This window comes from Sander vitreus, chromosome 8 (genome assembly GCF_031162955.1).
Source record: "Sander vitreus isolate 19-12246 chromosome 8, sanVit1, whole genome shotgun sequence".
Taxonomy (NCBI): Eukaryota; Metazoa; Chordata; class Actinopteri; order Perciformes; family Percidae; genus Sander; species Sander vitreus.
The window spans coordinates 17,938,938-17,957,080 of record NC_135862.1 but is presented as its reverse complement, the minus strand read 5'-3'; the positions used below and the strand labels follow the sequence as shown (position 1 = coordinate 17,957,080).

The 18,143-nt window shown below is 42.8% G+C and overlaps 4 protein-coding genes across 6 annotated transcripts in view; 3 read left to right on the top strand and 1 right to left on the bottom strand.

Annotated features, from left to right (window-relative positions):
* Positions 1-337: 337 nt before the first annotated feature.
* On the top strand, positions 338-1,786 carry LOC144522303 (uncharacterized). Of its 2 annotated transcripts, none has more exons than XM_078257262.1 (5): positions 338-425; positions 559-835; positions 922-947; positions 1,040-1,142; positions 1,251-1,786. In XM_078257262.1, the coding sequence occupies exons 2-5, from the start codon at positions 689-691 to the stop codon at positions 1,302-1,304; spliced, it is 330 nt and encodes a 109-aa protein (XP_078113388.1). In that variant the 5' UTR covers positions 338-425; positions 559-688; the 3' UTR covers positions 1,305-1,786. The 2 variants fall into 2 exon arrangements, with proteins under 2 accessions (XP_078113388.1, XP_078113390.1); XM_078257264.1 differs by having other exon boundaries at positions 352-425; positions 646-835.
* Positions 1,407-2,724, top strand: LOC144522301 (protein Bouncer-like). 2 transcript variants are annotated; one of them, XM_078257260.1, is made up of 3 exons: positions 1,407-1,497; positions 1,714-1,816; positions 1,970-2,724. In XM_078257260.1, the coding sequence occupies exons 2-3, from the start codon at positions 1,794-1,796 to the stop codon at positions 2,454-2,456; spliced, it is 510 nt and encodes a 169-aa protein (XP_078113386.1). In that variant the 5' UTR covers positions 1,407-1,497; positions 1,714-1,793; the 3' UTR covers positions 2,457-2,724. The 2 variants fall into 2 exon arrangements, with proteins under 2 accessions (XP_078113386.1, XP_078113385.1); XM_078257259.1 differs by having other exon boundaries at positions 1,427-1,497; positions 1,740-1,816.
* A 72-nt stretch (positions 2,725-2,796) lies between these two features.
* On the top strand, positions 2,797-4,944 carry bncr (bouncer). Its single transcript, XM_078257261.1, has 2 exons — positions 2,797-2,873; positions 4,279-4,944. Exons 1-2 carry the CDS (start codon positions 2,866-2,868, stop codon positions 4,667-4,669), a joined length of 399 nt encoding a protein of 132 aa, XP_078113387.1. The 5' UTR covers positions 2,797-2,865; the 3' UTR covers positions 4,670-4,944.
* Positions 4,945-5,281: 337 nt separating this feature from the next.
* Positions 5,282-18,143, bottom strand: part of LOC144521689 (reelin-like) — a 70,258-nt gene continuing 57,396 nt past the window's right edge. Inside the window, exons 45-63 of the mRNA XM_078256242.1 lie at positions 17,696-17,864; positions 17,306-17,446; positions 16,838-17,015; positions 15,953-16,146; positions 15,594-15,844; positions 15,309-15,463; positions 14,935-15,149; positions 14,585-14,762; positions 14,316-14,491; positions 14,109-14,215; positions 13,749-13,991; positions 13,450-13,625; positions 13,272-13,345; positions 12,731-12,892; positions 11,907-12,064; positions 11,398-11,617; positions 11,031-11,228; positions 10,349-10,447; positions 5,282-6,670 (exon numbers count right to left, since the gene is read on the bottom strand). Of these exons, the coding sequence (XP_078112368.1) occupies positions 6,574-6,670; positions 10,349-10,447; positions 11,031-11,228; positions 11,398-11,617; positions 11,907-12,064; positions 12,731-12,892; positions 13,272-13,345; positions 13,450-13,625; positions 13,749-13,991; positions 14,109-14,215; positions 14,316-14,491; positions 14,585-14,762; positions 14,935-15,149; positions 15,309-15,463; positions 15,594-15,844; positions 15,953-16,146; positions 16,838-17,015; positions 17,306-17,446; positions 17,696-17,864 (3,191 nt within the window). The 3' untranslated portion in view covers positions 5,282-6,573. The remainder of the gene's footprint in view (positions 6,671-10,348; positions 10,448-11,030; positions 11,229-11,397; positions 11,618-11,906; positions 12,065-12,730; positions 12,893-13,271; positions 13,346-13,449; positions 13,626-13,748; positions 13,992-14,108; positions 14,216-14,315; positions 14,492-14,584; positions 14,763-14,934; positions 15,150-15,308; positions 15,464-15,593; positions 15,845-15,952; positions 16,147-16,837; positions 17,016-17,305; positions 17,447-17,695; positions 17,865-18,143) is intronic.

Here is an 18,143-nt window from a genome sequence, read left to right as displayed (position 1 = left end):
TACAATATCTTTATTGTGACTATTATTGCCATTGTTCATCATACCCCCAAACCGGCACCGTCAGACACCGCCTACCAAGAGCCTGGGTCTGTCTGAGGTTTCTCTCTAAAAGGGAGTTTTTCCTTGCCACTGTCGCACTTACATATTCATGCTCTTGGGGGAATCACTGGAATTGTTGGGTCCTTGTAAATTATAGAGTATGGTCTAGACCTACTCTCTGTAAAGTGTCCTGAGATAATTCCTGTTATGATTTGACACTATAAATAAAATTGAATTGAACCAAACCAACATATGACATAACATCCACTCCTAAATCAGGAATGTCATTGAGCAGGTTGAGGTATGTAAGCACAGTGTTCTAATGTGTGAAATGAAAGCAGCAAGAAGGAAATGTATATTTGCGTACTCTACACATGACACATAAGGTAAGATTAAATTACTCAGGGGTTTTTGTACCATCATTAACTTCCTAGTTAATTTCATTTGAACATGTCCTACATACGGTTATTGGATGATAAATCCCTTAGTAAACTGTGTGTGCTGTTTGACTCTCTTTAGCAATAATTGTGAGTCTTCCAGGGGTTGAGAAACATGGCCTTTCAGTGAGAATGACAGCAACAGCATTCCATTGAATGTGCCACAAAGGTGTCAGCTGAGGTGCACACAGCAGAGGGGTGTTCTATACTGTATGAGGGAGGAGATCGAGCAGAAAGAAATGCATTTCAACAGCACAACTCCCTACATTTCACCCCCAAACCACAAACCTGGATTTCCTGGTTACTATGCACTGATCCCCTTTGTACTACTCATACTGATTGGATGTGTGGTGGCAATGGTAAGAACAGTTCTGCATCTTTAATTTCACATCACTGCATTATATAGATTTATCTTTTAAGTTTGTATTGTTGTGCTTCTCTTCAGGTTGTTTATCTCAGGAGGAGGTCAAAGTAAGGTGGTTTCTGTGGTTTAAGCATCACTTTCAGATCAATTTGGTATCTTTAATGTTTTATTTTCTATTCTTTCTCATACTTTGCTTCAGCCTAGATGAGCTGCGCCATAGGATGATTCCTCTGTACAGCTACGACGCTGCAGAGGAACAAGAAGAGTGGGAGGACGCTGGCAAGGAAGAGGAGGAGCTGACCGTAAGCAAACCACTAAAACTTCACTAACCATATACCTCCATTTTCTATCATATACACATGGGTGGTAATGAACCTTTTAGCTTATCAATAATTTGTTTTTCCTTGCAGGAACCTTTGTATAAGGAGGGAAAGCTCTCCTTTTCATCTGTCTATGGAACATGAACAGAAAATCAAGAAAGAAAAAATAATGTAGCCAATTACAGGACGATTTCTCCATTTCTATTTCGTGTTGCAGATGCTTTACAAATATAGACTGGACTCTTATTAATAAAAACATCATTCAACAGCTATTATGAAATGATTTAATTTCTTCCCTCATGACATGTTCTATGCAGAGCAGCAGACAGATGACACGGTAGGCTAATCCTCTCTTTTGCCTTAGTTGAGATTTTGTTTAAGACTTTACAAAGTGTTTTGAAGGATACGGCAAGATGTTACTTTTGAGCAATTACCTGGAAGCTAAAATCCAATTTAAACCCTTTTTGTTTTGTGTGTGCATTTCTAAAATTACTTTTTTTAGATTAGGCTCAAAAAGGCTTTAAAGACACACCTGTTTCTGCTTGGTAATCAGAGGGTTTGCTGGGTTGGTGTTTGGAGGTTCCTCAGGTTGACAAATCTTCACACGGTCTGGGGTTTTTAACATACAGGAAGATGGCATCACAAAGAAAAAGCAGGTGAACATTGCACCTAAACAGACAAATGAAACCCATAAAACCTCTAACTGATGAATGTGAATAATTATATGAAAGTGTTTGAATATATGCTATATGCAAATATTTCCTGTCTGCATCCTTTCTCTTAACTCTGTGTGTTTGGATTTACATTAGTCTGGAGGCCCATCTTTTGGGACCACGCTGGTTCCTGACCTGCATCCTGTTGGCCACAGCTCTGGTCCTCCCCGCTGTGAGTCTGGACAGCCTGCTGTGTTACTACTGTCCTCTGCAGCACAAAGGCAAGTTCTGCCCCAAAATCACCAGCCAGTGTCTGCCTGGTCAGCGCTGTTCCAGCTCCAAAGGCCACTACGGCTCCCTCCACATCCTGTCGGCTCAGGGCTGCGTGGACACTGAACTCTGTGGCTCCCATGAAATCACCTCTTATCGGGGGGTCAAGTACAACGTCAGCCACACCTGCTGCTGCGAAGACGAATGTAACGGCCGGCCAAAGTCTGACACCAAATTGAAGATAGTACTGGGGATGATCACAGCCAAAATAGATTACACTAATGTCACTAATGTTCTTAGAGAGGATCCCTGGGATTCATGTGCAAATTACACATCATCAAAAAGCTCCACATTACCTGCCACTGCATTATAGAAGTGCTTATAGAAGGCTTGGGAGAGGCCTGTTAGCCATAGGCACTAACCTGAGCCTCCAAAATGCATTCAAATGTTTGTGATTATTATATTGTGATATTTTGCTAAATTAATGTGTAAATGAGAAGAAAAAGTGTGATTACATTTTAGCTCTAGAGAGAAAACGGTGGACTTGTCAGCCATCCTCTTGGTATATAGAGTAAATGCTGACATTATTTCTGTGGTTATTGATGAATGCAGCAAAATAAAAGCACCATCATTAAGTCTCCCATGTGGTGTAATTCCTCTGTTGATATTACAAGCAGGTGTGCTGGCAGGTGTGGCCTGTGCAGGAAGATCAGTGGTGAGATTAGAGTTCATCAGGAGAAGCTCTGAAATGTTTTGCCTGTTTGACTGGACTTGAATCTTAAATGTGCAGGTGAGTCTTCATAATACTGTTTTTAAAAGTTGCACACTGAAATAGTTTCTGCTTTTACAGCCTCGAGCATTTTGAATGTGACAATCAGTGGAGATCATTGACACCTGTGAATGAAGGCTGATTTCAGGGTAAATATGAGTTGTAGAATGAAAACTGAACTGTTTCGGGAAAGAAACCTTTTGCTTGGTTTCTTGCCTGAAGAACTGCAGCACACACATGACCACAGCGTCCGACTAACCTTTCAAAGATCGGTGGTGGTTGAGCTAGAGCTGTATCTCTGCATCTCTCACTCTTCAGAACTTCCTTATTCGGAGTAACAAGCTACAGTTAGGGCCCCTACTTGCTCTAGTTAGTTTTATGCCTAGATTCATCAAAATGTTTTGACCCTTATGCATGATGTAAAATAGTATTGATTGCCAAAGAACAGCTTGTTAAGTAATTTCTTTTAAATATCTTTTTGACCTAGAGAGGTGGAGTTTTAATTCAATATGTTGTGTTTTAGGTATAGCCAATCATAGTTTCCTTCCTAAGCTAGTTGAGCATTTTATAGAAGCCTATTTCTTGTGCATATGATTTTAATGTGGTAACATAAGCTCTGCTGAGCTTTAAAGAAAACTAAATTGTACGCTCTACGATCAGATTAGAAGTTCCTGGTTTTGGTCTTTTCTCTGAAAGATTTTATTTTTTGTGCTGTATTTGGATAATTTTCAGTTTAGTCACTTGATGCATAATTGGACATTTTCAGTGTAATGATTTGATGCTAAATCGGCTTGATCTTTTGGCCTGATGTTGCATTTGGATTATGTTGAATTTGAATCATTTGAATTTTCTCCAGGGTTTAACATTAAATTCAAGGACTTTCCAGGCCCAATCCCCTCGGCGAAGTTTGAGACACGGATCAAGGTTAATTAATTACTGTTGCAACACTGAGAATTGTAGTAATAAAAACTAGCAGGTTTTACTGAAGCTCACAGACAAACGACAATGCATGCTCTTGAATACATGAACACTTCTCAATTGTGCTGTGTACGTGTGCACACACGTGGCGTAGCACTTTCTCAAGGCAGGCGGTGCATTAAAACATTGACGCAGCTGCGGTTGTTCCGGCTAGGAACCACATTAGGCTACTTAAGAAAGTGATGTGACATGATATTAGCTCTGAGACCACAAATGTTTAACAGAAAGTCTGCAAACTGGGATAGTGGAATATGGAAAAATAGACATTTGCATTCTAGGAAGCGGGACTCTGGTTTTGGAACTTGACACATACCGTTTTATAAATCTCTTAAACGTATGGAACTGCAGTGGCTGATGTACTGTACTCTTTAAGATTTATTTATTTATTTTTATTGCTACAATATTAGGTCAGTAATAGGCCTATACCAAATGGCTCTTTAACTTGCAGATCAAACATGTTGCAGCTCCTGCACGTTGCTGTGTTGTGGTTCTACCTTCTCCTCCCCTCGATGCTCTGTGACAACCTGCACTGCTACTACAGCTACATCCAGGAGAAGGCGAGGACTGTTGAGCTCATTGTGACAGAGTGCCCCCCTGATGAGCTGTGCTTCAAGGCCGATGGTCGCTATGGCAACCACAGCATCCTGTCAGCCATGGGCTGTATGGCGGAGGGGGACTGCAGCCAGGTGCAAAGCCTTACCCTTAAAGGAACCGCCTACAAAATGATCTACGACTGCTGTGATTGGCCATACTGTAACTCCTGCCCGGGCGTCACACCTAAATCTCTCTACTTTACTGTAACACTAGTGATTGTAGCTGCGATGGCCAGTCGCCTGTGACACCTGATGCGCTATTGTATGTAACGACCATTTTTAGGGGTTCATGTCAAGGGGGAAGACGTTTATATGGTTCAACACCATCTAAGTGAGCAGTGCTCAGAGGCATCTCTGCAGCCTCAGCATGGAGTAATGCAGAGGGCCTGCAGCAGAATGTGGTGAATGCCCAGTCTGAAGACACTGAGGTAGGCACCATGGTGATGGCAGACATATTCTTTTACAATGTCTTGGTAACAAAATGTCTTTTATAATGTATCAATGTCTATAAATAAATATATGGAAACAAAATTATATTCTATGATCTTTTGGATACTTTCAGGCACTTTTCTCTCTCATACCAACATGCACATAACCGACAGGGCTGGTGATATATATATTTTTAGAGTCAAACACACACACACACCATTCTACTGAGTACTGTGTATTTGTTTCCCCATCCTTGGTAGGAATCAATGGGAATGGTACTCGGGGTCCCACTGACAGTGAAGGGAAGTCGGAAAGTATTGAGTTGAGATTTGTTGACAATAAGAAAAAGACAAACATGTCAGGCAGTGAAAAAGAGCAGCTGAAGCAATGTGTACAGTATGAGGTTTGGACAGTTCTTTATTTTCCCTTTTATAAGGCTGCTGGGTTTCCCCATAGTGGATATACATATATATACAGGAGATTGCTATACTGAGTTACACTGAGGGCAGATGGTCCATATTACACAGACTTCAAAAAACAACACTAATAGAGCCTCACCTCCAGGTATCAGAAATCAGCAGAGAGAAAGAGAGGGGATAGGAAGGGGGGAAACAGCACATGAGAACTAGAAAGAGAAAGAAGAGGGGAGATGATGCAGTCTGAGAGCCTGACTCGACTGCCTAATAACTTAACACTGGAAAATAACATACAGATTTCACGCACAGTGCATCTTAAATAGGTTACGTGAAGAACCATTTACCATAAATATCTGTATTTTCGGGAACCAACATATATAAAAAAATGATTTAAAAAAAACAACAAAAATCAATGTTCAGTCTTTAATTTTTTTCTTATTTTCTCCTTTTCTCGTCGTGCAAATCGTTCTTTCATTCCTCCTTCCTGTGGAGTCCGGGCTTTTTTCCACCCTGCCCACATCCATTCCAGATAAACGAGGAAAAGGAAATAGAACCCAGCAACCCCCTCCCCTCCCCCCCTTAAAAGCATATGAATTAGTAGAAAACGAACAAACAAATGAACAGAACACCACAGTCAACTCATCACAAAAAGAAACCACAGACACACAGAACAGCAAGAACACAGTACTCTTTTTTTTCTTTTTTTTTTTTGAGCTTCTTCATCACCGTTATTCCTCTTCATGGTCAGTGTCATCGTTGTGGTCTTTCTCCTGGCGTACCGGTTGGCGGCAGTGGAGTGGTCCTCCCCCCGACGGCTCAGTGGAACTGGGAGGCAACTCTCCAATTGGCTGGTCAGTTCAGCAGTGATATTATGTCTCAATTTCACAGTGTGGTAGGAGAAGGAGGATGAGGATAGGGAAGGGGAGTGACATGGAGGTAAGCCAGAGGAAGGGTTATGGAAGGTGGGAACAGGAATCAGAGGAACCACAGCAATAATTAGAAAAACAACTAGAAACCCAGACCGTCCATGAAAAAAAGGAAACAAAATGGCCATTTCACTCTCTTCTGAGTTTCATTCCCGCAGACCCATGTGGTTGGGAAGGCCATGATTGGCTGGCGTAAGCTGATTGGATGGCCTGTGTTTGTGGCAGAGGGTAGGGAGAGATGGGTAAGGGAACTAAGGCTGACTGGAATCCGCTGGTGGATGGGACTCGACAGGGCAATATGTCATCAGGAGCAAAAGGATGGGCATTGCAGGTCAATGTGTGATTGGCAGGTCAGAGGGCGAATCCCTTCTTGGTGGGTTCAGGCACGCTGTTGCAGTGCCCGCCTCTTGCGGCTGTAGTAGTGACGCGCGCCGGTCTGTCTGGCAAAGTTCATCATGTAGTTTTGTTTACGAGTGCTGCAGGGATACAAAGACAGTGAAAGGGGGGGGGAGGAGTGTGAACATTAGTTGCCGCATAAAGGGAACTACGAATCCACACATTCCCATGCACACACTCTCATCCATGCACACAAACACACAAATGGTTAAATGCAGCTTTGGTACTCACTCACATCCATGTTCATGCTGCCTTTTAAAAAAATGTCAGCCATAACCTCAAACACTCAACACCTGAATGGGTCTCATGGCTCGGAGAATGGGTGGCGCTACTCTACAAAACTTGTATTTGTTTACATTCTGTACAAATGAGATGCAGCTAGATGGTGAACAAGGAGGCAGAACTACATGTATATAAGACCAAATGGCACAGGACAAGACATGGGATACAGAGTCTACGAACATACTACCAGAGATGCTAGGGGGGAACTCTGACACTGAGTGTTTGAGGTCAGAGTTAACAGCCATCGCTGAGTAAAAGAAAAAAAGTAAACCAAGGCCATAAAAATGCAGAATTATGAGCAGAGAAGGGGTGGTTTTGGAACCAAGAGACACAGAGAAAAGCTGCGGAAGAGCGCTCTTGCTTAGCCTGTTCATTGCCTCTTCCATCCAGCAGGGCGGTGCCAGTGAGCCAGTTGTGCAGCCAGGGCAGGCAGGGGCCTCTGCGAAGCGGGGGGGATCAGGAGGGATGGGGTAGGGTAGGATATGCTGTGTGCTTGCGTGATGGTTGATGCTGCGGAGGTGGAAGTGTGAAGGTGGATAGGACGGAAGGCTGGTGTTTGAGAGTGTGTGTGTGTGTGTGTGTGTGTGTGTGTGTGTGTGTGTGTGTGTGTGTGCGTGCACACATTTTCTTTTGGTCTGAAACCAGAGGGTACTGTAGTAAGGAGGGAGTTCCTGGCTCAGAGTCATGTTGTTGTTGTTGTCTATAGACAGACAGACGGACAGCTATGAGTGAAAAAGGGATGAAAAGCTGTCGCAACAGTCGATCCGTAGCCCTGCAAGGAGCTGGATGGCAGAGGTTAGTCAAATGAAACTCTCAAGCCAAGTGGGCCTTCATCTGAAATTAATGATGCGAGATGCCACATTGCATCTGATGCTGGTGGGCTGGAGTGTAATGCTGGACCTACAAACAGTAATCTTTTTCAAGTAGGATAATTGAATTGTGTGTCGACTTGTAAATGATCAGCTAGGTCAAAAACAATACAACAGTTTGCAACAAAACAAACAGATATAGGTATAGTGATGGATTACATCACACATACACACACAAACACAGTACCATTGACATTTGTACATGTAAATTATATTATTTATATACAGTATATACATTATGCTTAAAGGGTTGTGTAAACTGCACATTCACAATCAACGCGATTTATCAGGAATTTGTTTTTATCCAGTGACATTGTGTTGAACCCTTTAACAGGATATATGTCAATTACTGTAAAAAAAATTTGATTTGATTTTACTGCTCTGTTTATGCCCTTTATTCACTGTGTTGTTGTAGTACTGCTTTGAGCTGTCTCTTAGGATCTGTGTGTTGGACCTGGACACTGAGAGCAGCTGGTCTGCTTGTTGACCTGCCTGGGGCTTGAGTTAAGGCGAGGGCATGAACATGACTGTGGTGGTGATGATGAGGAGGGCTGGGTGTGTCAGTGAAAGTGTGGGAGAGTGTGCACAGTGTAACAGGGAGAAGAAAGGGTAGGGAGGAGGGTGAGGGAGGGGGCTGCATTCAGGAAGAGGCGGAGAACTTACCTCACACTACAGCCATGCCAGAGGGAGCAGAATACAGAAGAGAGCAGAGGTTAGAGCGCGAGAGGGGAGAAGCAGGAGGGGACTGCTGTCTCGCAGAAAGGTCTGGGGGGGTAGGAGCCCCGGCCTGGGGAGGCAGGGGCCCAAAGCAGGGAGAAGGGAGGAGAGAGAAGAGGCATAAAGATAGTCAGAGGTTCAAGGAAGAAGAAGTGATAGTGTTTGGGAAAGATAAAGAGAAGGAGGAGGAAAGAATATGAAAGAAGAATGCAGAGCAGAAGAGTAGTTGGTAGAGATTGAGTGAGGAGACAGCCAAGAAATGTAACAAAGATGAAGGGAAAGTGAAAGATAACCACAGGTAGAAGAGAAGACAAGACAAGAGAGCAAGATATATAGCAGTAATCCATCCGTTGTATGCCAGAATGGGAGGAGGAGGAGGAGGAGGAGGAAGTAAGGTAGGATATGATGCGGCACAAGCAGAGGAGTGAGCATGACCAAATTATCAACCACATCAGCGACATTAAGCAGCCGGGAGGAAAGGCGTGTGGAGCAAAAGAAAAGATTGAGCAGGAGTAGAGTGAGAGGAAGAATGTGTGAAGGAGTGGAGGAGTGGTGAACAGAGAGAAATAAACAACAGAGCAAAGTGTGAAGATCACGGTCACTCTTTTCAGCAGACACTGTTGAAAACCGTGCGAGTGCATAGGGAGGAAGGGGGACAGGTCACGACCACGTAGACCAGGGACAGCTCAGGTTAGGCATAAATGTGTTTGTGTGTGTAACTTTGTATCAACTGTACATGAAATATTAGAGTGCCTTACGTGGTTGTTGTATGCAGCATTTCAAATGCATTGGGTACACATCTGAATGAACAATCAGCACCCACATCAGAGGGAACATTGCTCTGATACCCACAGCAACATGCAGAAAATGCATTCGAAATGCTTTATGATATTTCCATGTTAAGAATATGCTCGCTGAGTATGGACCATGTTCATGACATCTTCAGTGCCCTGCAGAATCTCCAGCTTTGCCACTTTGAAAACTGGCATTGTCTTCCACATAAAGAAAACGTTTACTGATCCTCGTTACAGATTAAATGCAATATAAATGTAAAAAGGGAAAGAAAGAAAGAGAGACACAATCAGTAAATCAGTGCAGGGTGTCTGCAAGTTCCTTCAAATGAAAATTAAGAATTTGTAAGATTTCTTTATTCCCAGTAGAATGAAATGCAGGACCAGTTTGCACATGAAATGAATGTGAAAATGAAAACAACAATAGACCAGTCAGACTATGGGCCTTTACTGTCATAGATGTAAAGCCACCTTCACAGTTTCTGTATTTTATATAGTATGATCTTGGTTCTGTGCTCTGTGTCATGCCTTATAATGGCCAATAGGGGACAGGCGAGCTAACTGTAAATGAGTCAATACTGTAAATTATGAATCAATATGTGAATGAGTGGTTCCAATCTTTTGAGTGCTTCAGTATGAAAATGTATGGCAACATTGTAATGAATGTTTTAAAGATTTCAATTGTTTAATTAAACAATATCTACGGACTTTTAAAGTTTGAAGTATCATATACTTCTATTTCAGTGACATTTTAGTGAAAAAATACATACATTCTTGACAAGTTGTTTATACGGGAGATGCATGGGTTCTACAAGACACTGAAAATATGATGATATGAGAGCAGTCGTACGCAGAACAGCCATGCACAAAAGTTACTCTTCATAGCAAAGAACACCACAGTCATTGTTTTACTCTTCTGAGAGGTTGGTTGTACGTGGAGAGCAGCACACATGTAGATGTGCGTACATTATATGTATGTGTATGATGTATTCTTGTGTTTGTGAGGGGACCGTTTCTACAGGTGAGGCTGAGACGTGGGGCAGATTTCTTTGGGGGCCATTCTGGGGTGCCGGGGAACGGCTGGGAATTGGGTACTCACAGAACTACTTCCACATGGTCCAACGCCCACTGGTCATGTCCTGCACCGTCGTGGCGTGGCTGCCACCATCGCAGCATCACCCCTTTAACCCTCGCCTCTCTGGAGAGACCATGGGAAACATTTACAGTCAGTGAGGGTCAACAAGTATGTCAATGATAGTTGTCGCTTCAAACCAGCCTAATGACATTTACCACACTGGTTTAAACAGTACCACTTTCTAATAAGGCACCCTTTATAAAGGGTTTGAAAGTTGTAACTCATGGCTTTATTAATTATAATGCTTTATAGATCAGTTATAAACCATTATAAAGACCAACTTTGAGGTTGTGAAAAATCTCTTTACCTTATGACACTTACTCGATAAACTTACCTTCTGAAAAACAGCCTCAGAGCATCTGGGCCAAAATCGATATATTGAAATTGTTTAATGTTTACAAATACAGATTTGATGGAAAGTTGAAAAGCATAACTGCAGTTTATTTACTAGCTGATGGTTTATTAAAAGTGACAACTCATTACCATTTATCAATGACTAACATTTATAACATTCATGAAGCATTAGTGAAAGCTTTATTAACATTTATAAAGGCATTAGTTATAACACATAAATCCTTTATAAATGGTGCCTTAGTAGAAAATGGTATGTTTAAACTAAGTGTGACTATCTCTGTGTGTCACTCACAGTGGAATATTGTAGGAGACTCTCTGGGCCTTTATGAAGTCTTTGGGCTGGTGCTGGGCGATTACGTGCCAGCTTACTCCATTGTTGACGCTGTATTGCAGCAGCACAGCCCGGTCAACTGTGTCAGCCTGATCCAGAGCTATGTTACAGCTGTCTGTCTGTGCCACGCTGCCGATCTGCAGCACAAACATGATCTTACTGTAGGGATACAGAGAAGGATGGAAAAAAGAGAAAGTTGGAGAAAGAAAACATTAAAGGTTGATAATACAGATCCTGATGTGGGGAAAACTAATCTGTGGTAGCTATGTACGTGGGTGTATGTTTACATAATTAGTTTATTTACAGTATGTTTTGGTAGTACCTGTACCTGGCTCTAGTGAGGTCCAGCGGTTTGGTAACTGCCTGCCTCATTTTACAGCCATTGAAGTAGAGTGAGTCTCCGTGGGCATGCGGTGAGAGCTGCCCACAGCCACTGCCCACTCCACCGCCCTGGATCAACTGCCAGCTCTCCTGAGACACACTGCCTGACTCAAAGTTGTCCTTGATGGAGCTGGGCAGGTCACTGCTTAGTAGGGAGCAGTCGTCACCTGTTGAGGTGAGAGGAAGCAGAGAGGAGGTGATGAAATTGGATGAAATAAAGACCACAGGCCAGTCTATGGTGGGGTTGACATACAACAGTGCAAGGCCATGTTTCCAGCAACTGTGTCAAATCTGTCTTAATTACACAAATATTTTGTTCAGTTTTGTAGTAACTTTGTCCACTTGCAACATTTTACTTAACAACTCTCCCTTTAATATTTCTTCTGACCAGTACCGATGAGAAAGAACTGTGTGTGTATCTAGCAGTTTGAATATAATATGCTGTTTGTGGCCCACCATGGTGTCCCTCATCACAGATGCAGACCACTCCACTTGTACAGTAGCCATGGCCGCTGCAGAGCCCTGGGCAGGCCTCGCCGATGTAAACATGGTCCACTCCCCAGCTCTGCCGCTCTCCTGTGCCCTCCTTTTGAATCCAGCGGAACTGGGTAGCCCTGGAAATATACAACAAATCCCAAATGGCTTACACTGCTTCAACTTGTAACAGAGATTTTCTGCTGACAGTTCTATGTATAAATGATTTATACATTATTCTGCTGATATGTTTAAAAATAGGAATTTAGACAAATATACCGGTGTGAAGTCATGAAATGTCCAGTGGTGGAAAAAGTATTCAAATCCTTTACTTAAGTAGAAGTACTAATACCACACTGTAAACTTACTTACAAGTGAAAGTCCTGCATTGAAAATGTTACTTAAGTAAAAGTATGTAAGTATCATCAGGAAAAGGCACTTAAAGTATTAAAAGTACTCAATGCAGAAAAATCCTCACATTTTAGAAACTGGAAACGATCAAAACAGTTCTGTATATAATTGGCTAATCATTTAAGCTGGGCTTGTAGGCCATTATATTGTTGGGTAGTTTAATTTACAATAAAACAAGCTGTCAGCTTAATCTAGTGGAGAAAAAAAACATATTCCCCTCTGAAATGTAGTGGAGTAGAAGTAGAAAGTGGCATGAAAAGAAAGGACTCAAATCAAGTACAAGTACCTAAAATCTGTACTTAAGTACAGTACTTGAGTAAATGTACTTAGTTATATTCCACCACTGGATATGTCCCAGTGCTAACCATGGAAATAAAATATTTGTGTGCTCCTACCCTGAGGAGACGTGGTCTGGCAGCTGGACAGTGACCCTGGTCCATGTTGAGCTGTTGACTGGACTGTAGATTGTGGACTCGTGGAACTGAAAGGGAGAGCAGCCCACGTTGTTGACTGATGAGGGGAGGCATTCTGACTGTACCAGCTGCCATGAGTCAGACCTAAAGGGAGAGAGTGAGAGCTGAAAACGATGCAAACTATGCATCCTATGAAAGAAAAATAATCACATCAAATAATGTTTAAATGATAAATAGTGGGTGTAGAGTCAGACTAGTGGTTCAAGCTATTCAGGCTACTGACCTAAGATTTAACATATGTTTTAGTTCATATTATGGTCAGCTTATTAATAAATGTCTATTTCCACAATAGGTGGAAACATTTGTATGCATTGTCTACAGTTTGGCAAGAATAGTAACTGTTGGAATAGGAAAGATACACCATCAAGCCCCGATGTGCAAGGTATTTTACACGTCAAACAATCGCTTTTTAACCGTATTAAAGGGTTTTCCTTTATTAGGGTCACTTCCTGTCTTTTTTTACCTTGCATCCTTCCTGTACTGTAGCAGGACAGAATGATGGTCTTCACAGGTGTCTGCCTCACAACCAACAACAATCTGCATCAATAAAACAGATGAACAGTAAAGGACCAATGCCTCCATGTACAAGACAATGGACAGCTTTTAATTAGCAGGTTTGTGGCTTTGTTGCAGTACTGTACCTTAAACTGTAGAATATATCCAGGCTGCACTATGAGTTCCCGTGTGGCCAGGATGTTGTGTGTCTTGTCTTGGTTCTTGTTTGGCCAGTACAGGTGGAAGGAGGGGTTTCCACAGAAGCCAGCTGTGCGCACAGCATTTGGGTAGAAACTCCAGCTTTCCTCATGCGAAACACCCTCTGGTGAAAGGCAAAGAAATGAAAAGAGAAGAGGCGGAAGAGTCATAGTTATTTCCAGAGCATGTCCTTTGTCATCACCGGTCAGTTGTCAGGCTCTGATTACATCAACATAAACAAACTCACCATCATCAAAGGTGTCAAGCAGAGTGGGTGGGTTGATGTCGGACCCCCCCACCAAGATGTTGTCTATGGCCCACTGGGCTCTCTCCAGACTGGGGGTGGCGAGGCCAGAAGAAATGGTAAATGGTTGCCACCAGCGCAGACGAGTAGCATTGGTCAGAGCTCCCTCTGGGAGGACGATGTAATCTCTCCTCACTGACACATACTTCAGGTAGTCCATCTCATGCAGCAGTGTCCAGGACACACCTGAGGAACAGATATGGACGGAATTAGAAAATGAAAGAAGAGAAGAAATCCTAAATGGATGATGATGAAAAAGGAAAATTACACAATGCACTGTATGCATGCATGTTATTACTGCACCTCCATCAGTAGAGTAGTCCAGCAGCACTCCCTCTTTACGACAAGTTGGACGGTGGCACATGGTCATGTTATCTTCACTTCCAATCCTGGCCCAGTACTCAACAAACCTATCCACAAAAACGCAATTCAAAATGCACTTAGAGTAGCACAATATTTAAAGATAAATAGAAAACGTCTTGCTGTGATTGACAGAAGGAGAGTACTAACTTTGCTCCGCGGAGGTCCAGATCTGCAGTGACAGCCTGTCTGGCATCAGCCCCTCCAAAGTACAGGGCTGTCCCCTCTACCAACACACCACAGTCTGTACAGGGCCTACCGCCCTCTAGCACCTGCCACTGAGAGCCTGCTGCCCCCTCCCGGTCAAAACGCTCCTTCAGAGATGCCTACAGAAGAAAAAAAAACACAGCTAAATTCTACTTGTCTTTTTATTTTGTAATCTGAGTTTTTTCTTTAACTGATGGAGAGCCAGATTCTACCTTTAGAGCAGTGCTGGCGTAGCAGTTTGGTCCTGTGAATCCTGGGTCACAGAGACAGCGTTGATCCAGACAATCTCCATGTCCCCCACAGTGGCTGTCACACGCTGGCCCGATGTAAAAGTTCTCCACACCCCACTGAATGTCTGAGTGCTGCTGGAAAAAACGGAACCGCACCGCTCTGAGGAAAAACCAGGATAGGTTAGTGAAACAACATGCAAATTATTTGCATAAATTATATGACAATAATATGATCTATCAATAATTTAGGTCAAGCATGCCTTGATGGTACAATTAAATATGAAGCAGTAATGTATGTTTTGTCAAAAGCATGTGAAGGTAGGATGACTCACGTGTCAGCCAGGCTGTCAGGCAGGGGATAGACCGCCCTCTTCCAGCCTTCAGCAGTGAAGAAGACTGACGGCTGGGAGACCTGACCTCCACAGCGGGGGTCAGCAGGCAGGCACTGGGGCACCAGGTACTTCCAGGTCACTCCAAAGTCCACTGAATACTGAACATGAATTTGCCGGTCTGCATGACGCTCTGGCACACTGCAGCCTACTGCAATCTAAATCAACACACATATATTAACCATCATAGCAAAAAGGGGTCCTTCTGACTTAAATTCATAAAAAGATGTAATACGTTGCAGTACGATAAACTTGGTACACTAAAGAACATCAAACAACACAAATTGGCTATGTGTCATTTAAGGCTTATTAGTTACCTTGAACTGCATGACCCAGCCCTTGTCAGGAATAATATCATGTGTGACAGCATACACCTCTCTCCCATCAGCATTGCCACACACCATCACTCCATCAGGAGAGCTGCAGAAGCGCTGCACTGAGCAGTCCTCTGAGAACAGCCAATGATCGCTCACTAAGAACAAAGAAAGAAAGAAAGAGATGCAACAAGATAGTTATGAAACCAAGAGGCTCTGTTTAGTGATAAAAAACCCATATGGAATTCCTGTAGACTGTTTAATTGAGCCATTGAAAATGAGAAATACCAATGGGTGTTTCCTCCTGCTCGCTCAGCTGCCCTACTCTTCCTGCGGTCCCATCAGCAGGAGCTCTCTCATGGTTGGGCAGTGCCACCCCTCCAAATGTGTCAGATATCTGTGCTCGTGGATCTGAGCCTGCGATGAGGACGTTATCCAGAGCCCAATCACTGTGGTCTGCTCCCTCATGTTGTGGCTGCCACCAGCGCACACGCACTCCCTCCTGACGGGCAGCAGGGGGCAGCAGCACATTCACAAACCTAAACACAGACAAAAACATAAAGAAAGTCACAGATATCCTGCTTCACTCTTCACTCATTTGCTTGCAGGTAGTTATGTCCATGAGTCATTTGGGTGAAAAAACTCACCCAGGCTTGGTGTACAGATCATAGAAGATCTCTGTCAGTAGATGCCAGTTGATACCTCCATTCAAACTGTACTCCAGAAGCACACCCTGGTTACGGTTGCTAGGTGGGATCATGCAGCCGTACATGAAGTAGAACTGGATGAACTCAGCGTTGGTCAGGTTCAGATCCACTGTCACCAGCTGACGGCTGCAACTCTGTGCACAGACACATAGAGAAATGTAGTCAGTAGAGTATGTCTGTGATGGATGGATGCCTGTCTGTCTTTCTGTCCCTCTTTCTATTTCTCTATTTAACTGTATCATCCTTCTAAAAACAAATCCAACAAGTTCAAACATGTAGGTTATTTTCATTACAGAGATCATTACTGGAACATAACCCGAATAATAAAACTGACTTAGGTAAAGTTTGAACTTTAACTAATGTAGCAATTTATCCTGATACAGCTTAACGCAAGAGCTTTAACGGCTGCTCTTAAGAGGTTTCTCTGGCAGTGTGTCCGTCCACATTAAGATCAGCCTGTCAATAGGTATCTATTTACAACAATGTCCTAAGTGCCTCGGGACAACTAAAGCTGACATAAGGGCGGACAGCTACTTACTTTGTGGTCTTTTATTCAACTGATTGATACTCGAAGCAGTATCTTTCAGATACTGTTAGATGTGCCATATTAAATCAGTACATGTCAGGGCTTTTGTAGTCTTTTTTGAAGAAGCTTCAATCTCTCCTTGCATGAGTGGAAGGTGGGTTAACTTTATTTCAGAATATGAATGCATTTAATTGCATTTATCCTCCACCTAATCCCTGTTTTTCATGATAGAACATGTTGTAAGAAAGTATAAAATAAATAAAAAAATAATCAAACAATGAGGGTAGATGTATATTTACCCCACTGAAGTGCAGAGCAGCTCCAGAGGCCACAGCTCCACACACAGTGCTGAGTTTCCCACCAGTGAGTATGTGCCAGTGGCTGAGCGAGGGAGCGCGACTGAAGCTGTCCTTCAGCTGGTAGGGCAGAGGAACCACAGGCTCATCGCAGTACTCTCCACCCCACTCTGGGTCACACCTGGGGAGGATGGTGGAGTCAAATAATCAGATTCAAAGACAACCTGGCCATCAAGTTTAGCGAGTTTAGTAACACAAACATACTGGATACAGTAAAGTAACTTTACATGATCAAATAAAAACATTAGGTCCAAACACCTGTCCATATACAACATTCTATAAGCACATAAAGAAAATTACAAAAAATAAGTCATTTTGAATTAACTTTGTATTTCATTTTTACACCTGTTGCTCATTACTAGCAGCTGACATTCCAGACATTAAAGCATGCATAAGGCTGCCATTACTTACACACAGGAGCTCTGTTGGCAGCGTCCATGTCCAGAGCACATATCTGGGCAGCCATCTCCAATGTAGAGGTTATCCAGAGCCCAGGTCTGCTGCTTGTCAAAGGGAGCCTGCTGGAACCAACGGAACCTTGTGGCTGGAGACCTAAATCCATAAAACAAAGTCACTGATACATTTCACAGGTTAAGTTAAAATAAATCATATACAGTAGCAAGTAATTAAACTGTAAATCCTGACATTGCACTTTACGTTTGTATCAGATTGTAATGTGGTAAAGGAGCAGCTACACCACAGCCACTTGTGGACTTTATTTGGTTTAGAAAATTAAGAGTGTATTGCAGAATTAGGATATGCCATGCGTTTGTCCACGTGTGAGTTCAGGGCTCTGCTGACCTGGCATATGATGGGATAGGCAGGGTGACACGGCCCCACTTGTTAAAAGTGTCAGAAACCAGCAGCCTCTGCAGGGTGTAGGAAGAGCAGTCAGGGCTTGTAGGCAGACAGTCTCTGACCACAGGCTGCCAGGTCAGACCCAGATCAAGAGAATAATCTAACTCTACGGCTGCAGAGAAAGAAGAGAAACACAATTGTCAAGTTTATTCAAGAAACTACATAAACAATTTACAACATAAACAGCTTGTTCCAGCTTCTTAACTGTAAGAACTTGATCTGAGCCTGCGATGAGGACATTATCTTTGCTTTTTTTTTGTTATATCATAATAACTGAATATGTTTGGGTTTTGGACTGTTGGTTGAATAAAACAAGCTATCAAAATAGACCTTGGCCTGTGGGAAATTTGAACGTGGGAAATTTATTTTTTGACATTTTATAGACAAAATG

What these genes read in the sequence shown, in the direction of transcription:
- LOC144522303 (XM_078257262.1), top strand. Translation starts at nt 689, where the DNA reads ATGAGGGAGGAGATCGAGCAGAAAGAAATGCATTTCAACAGCACAACT. An exon ending in TTGGATGTGTGGTGGCAATG is followed by an intron (nt 836 to 921) that starts GTAAGAACAGTT and finishes GCTTCTCTTCAG; the next exon opens with GTTGTTTATCTCAGGAGGAG. An exon ending in TATCTCAGGAGGAGGTCAAA is followed by an intron (nt 948 to 1,039) that starts GTAAGGTGGTTT and finishes ACTTTGCTTCAG; the next exon opens with CCTAGATGAGCTGCGCCATA.
- LOC144522301 (XM_078257259.1), top strand. Translation starts at nt 1,465, where the DNA reads ATGTTCTATGCAGAGCAGCAGACAGATGACACG. An exon ending in AGCAGCAGACAGATGACACG is followed by an intron (nt 1,498 to 1,739) that starts GTAGGCTAATCC and finishes TGGTGTTTGGAG; the next exon opens with GTTCCTCAGGTTGACAAATC. An exon ending in GCATCACAAAGAAAAAGCAG is followed by an intron (nt 1,817 to 1,969) that starts GTGAACATTGCA and finishes GATTTACATTAG; the next exon opens with TCTGGAGGCCCATCTTTTGG.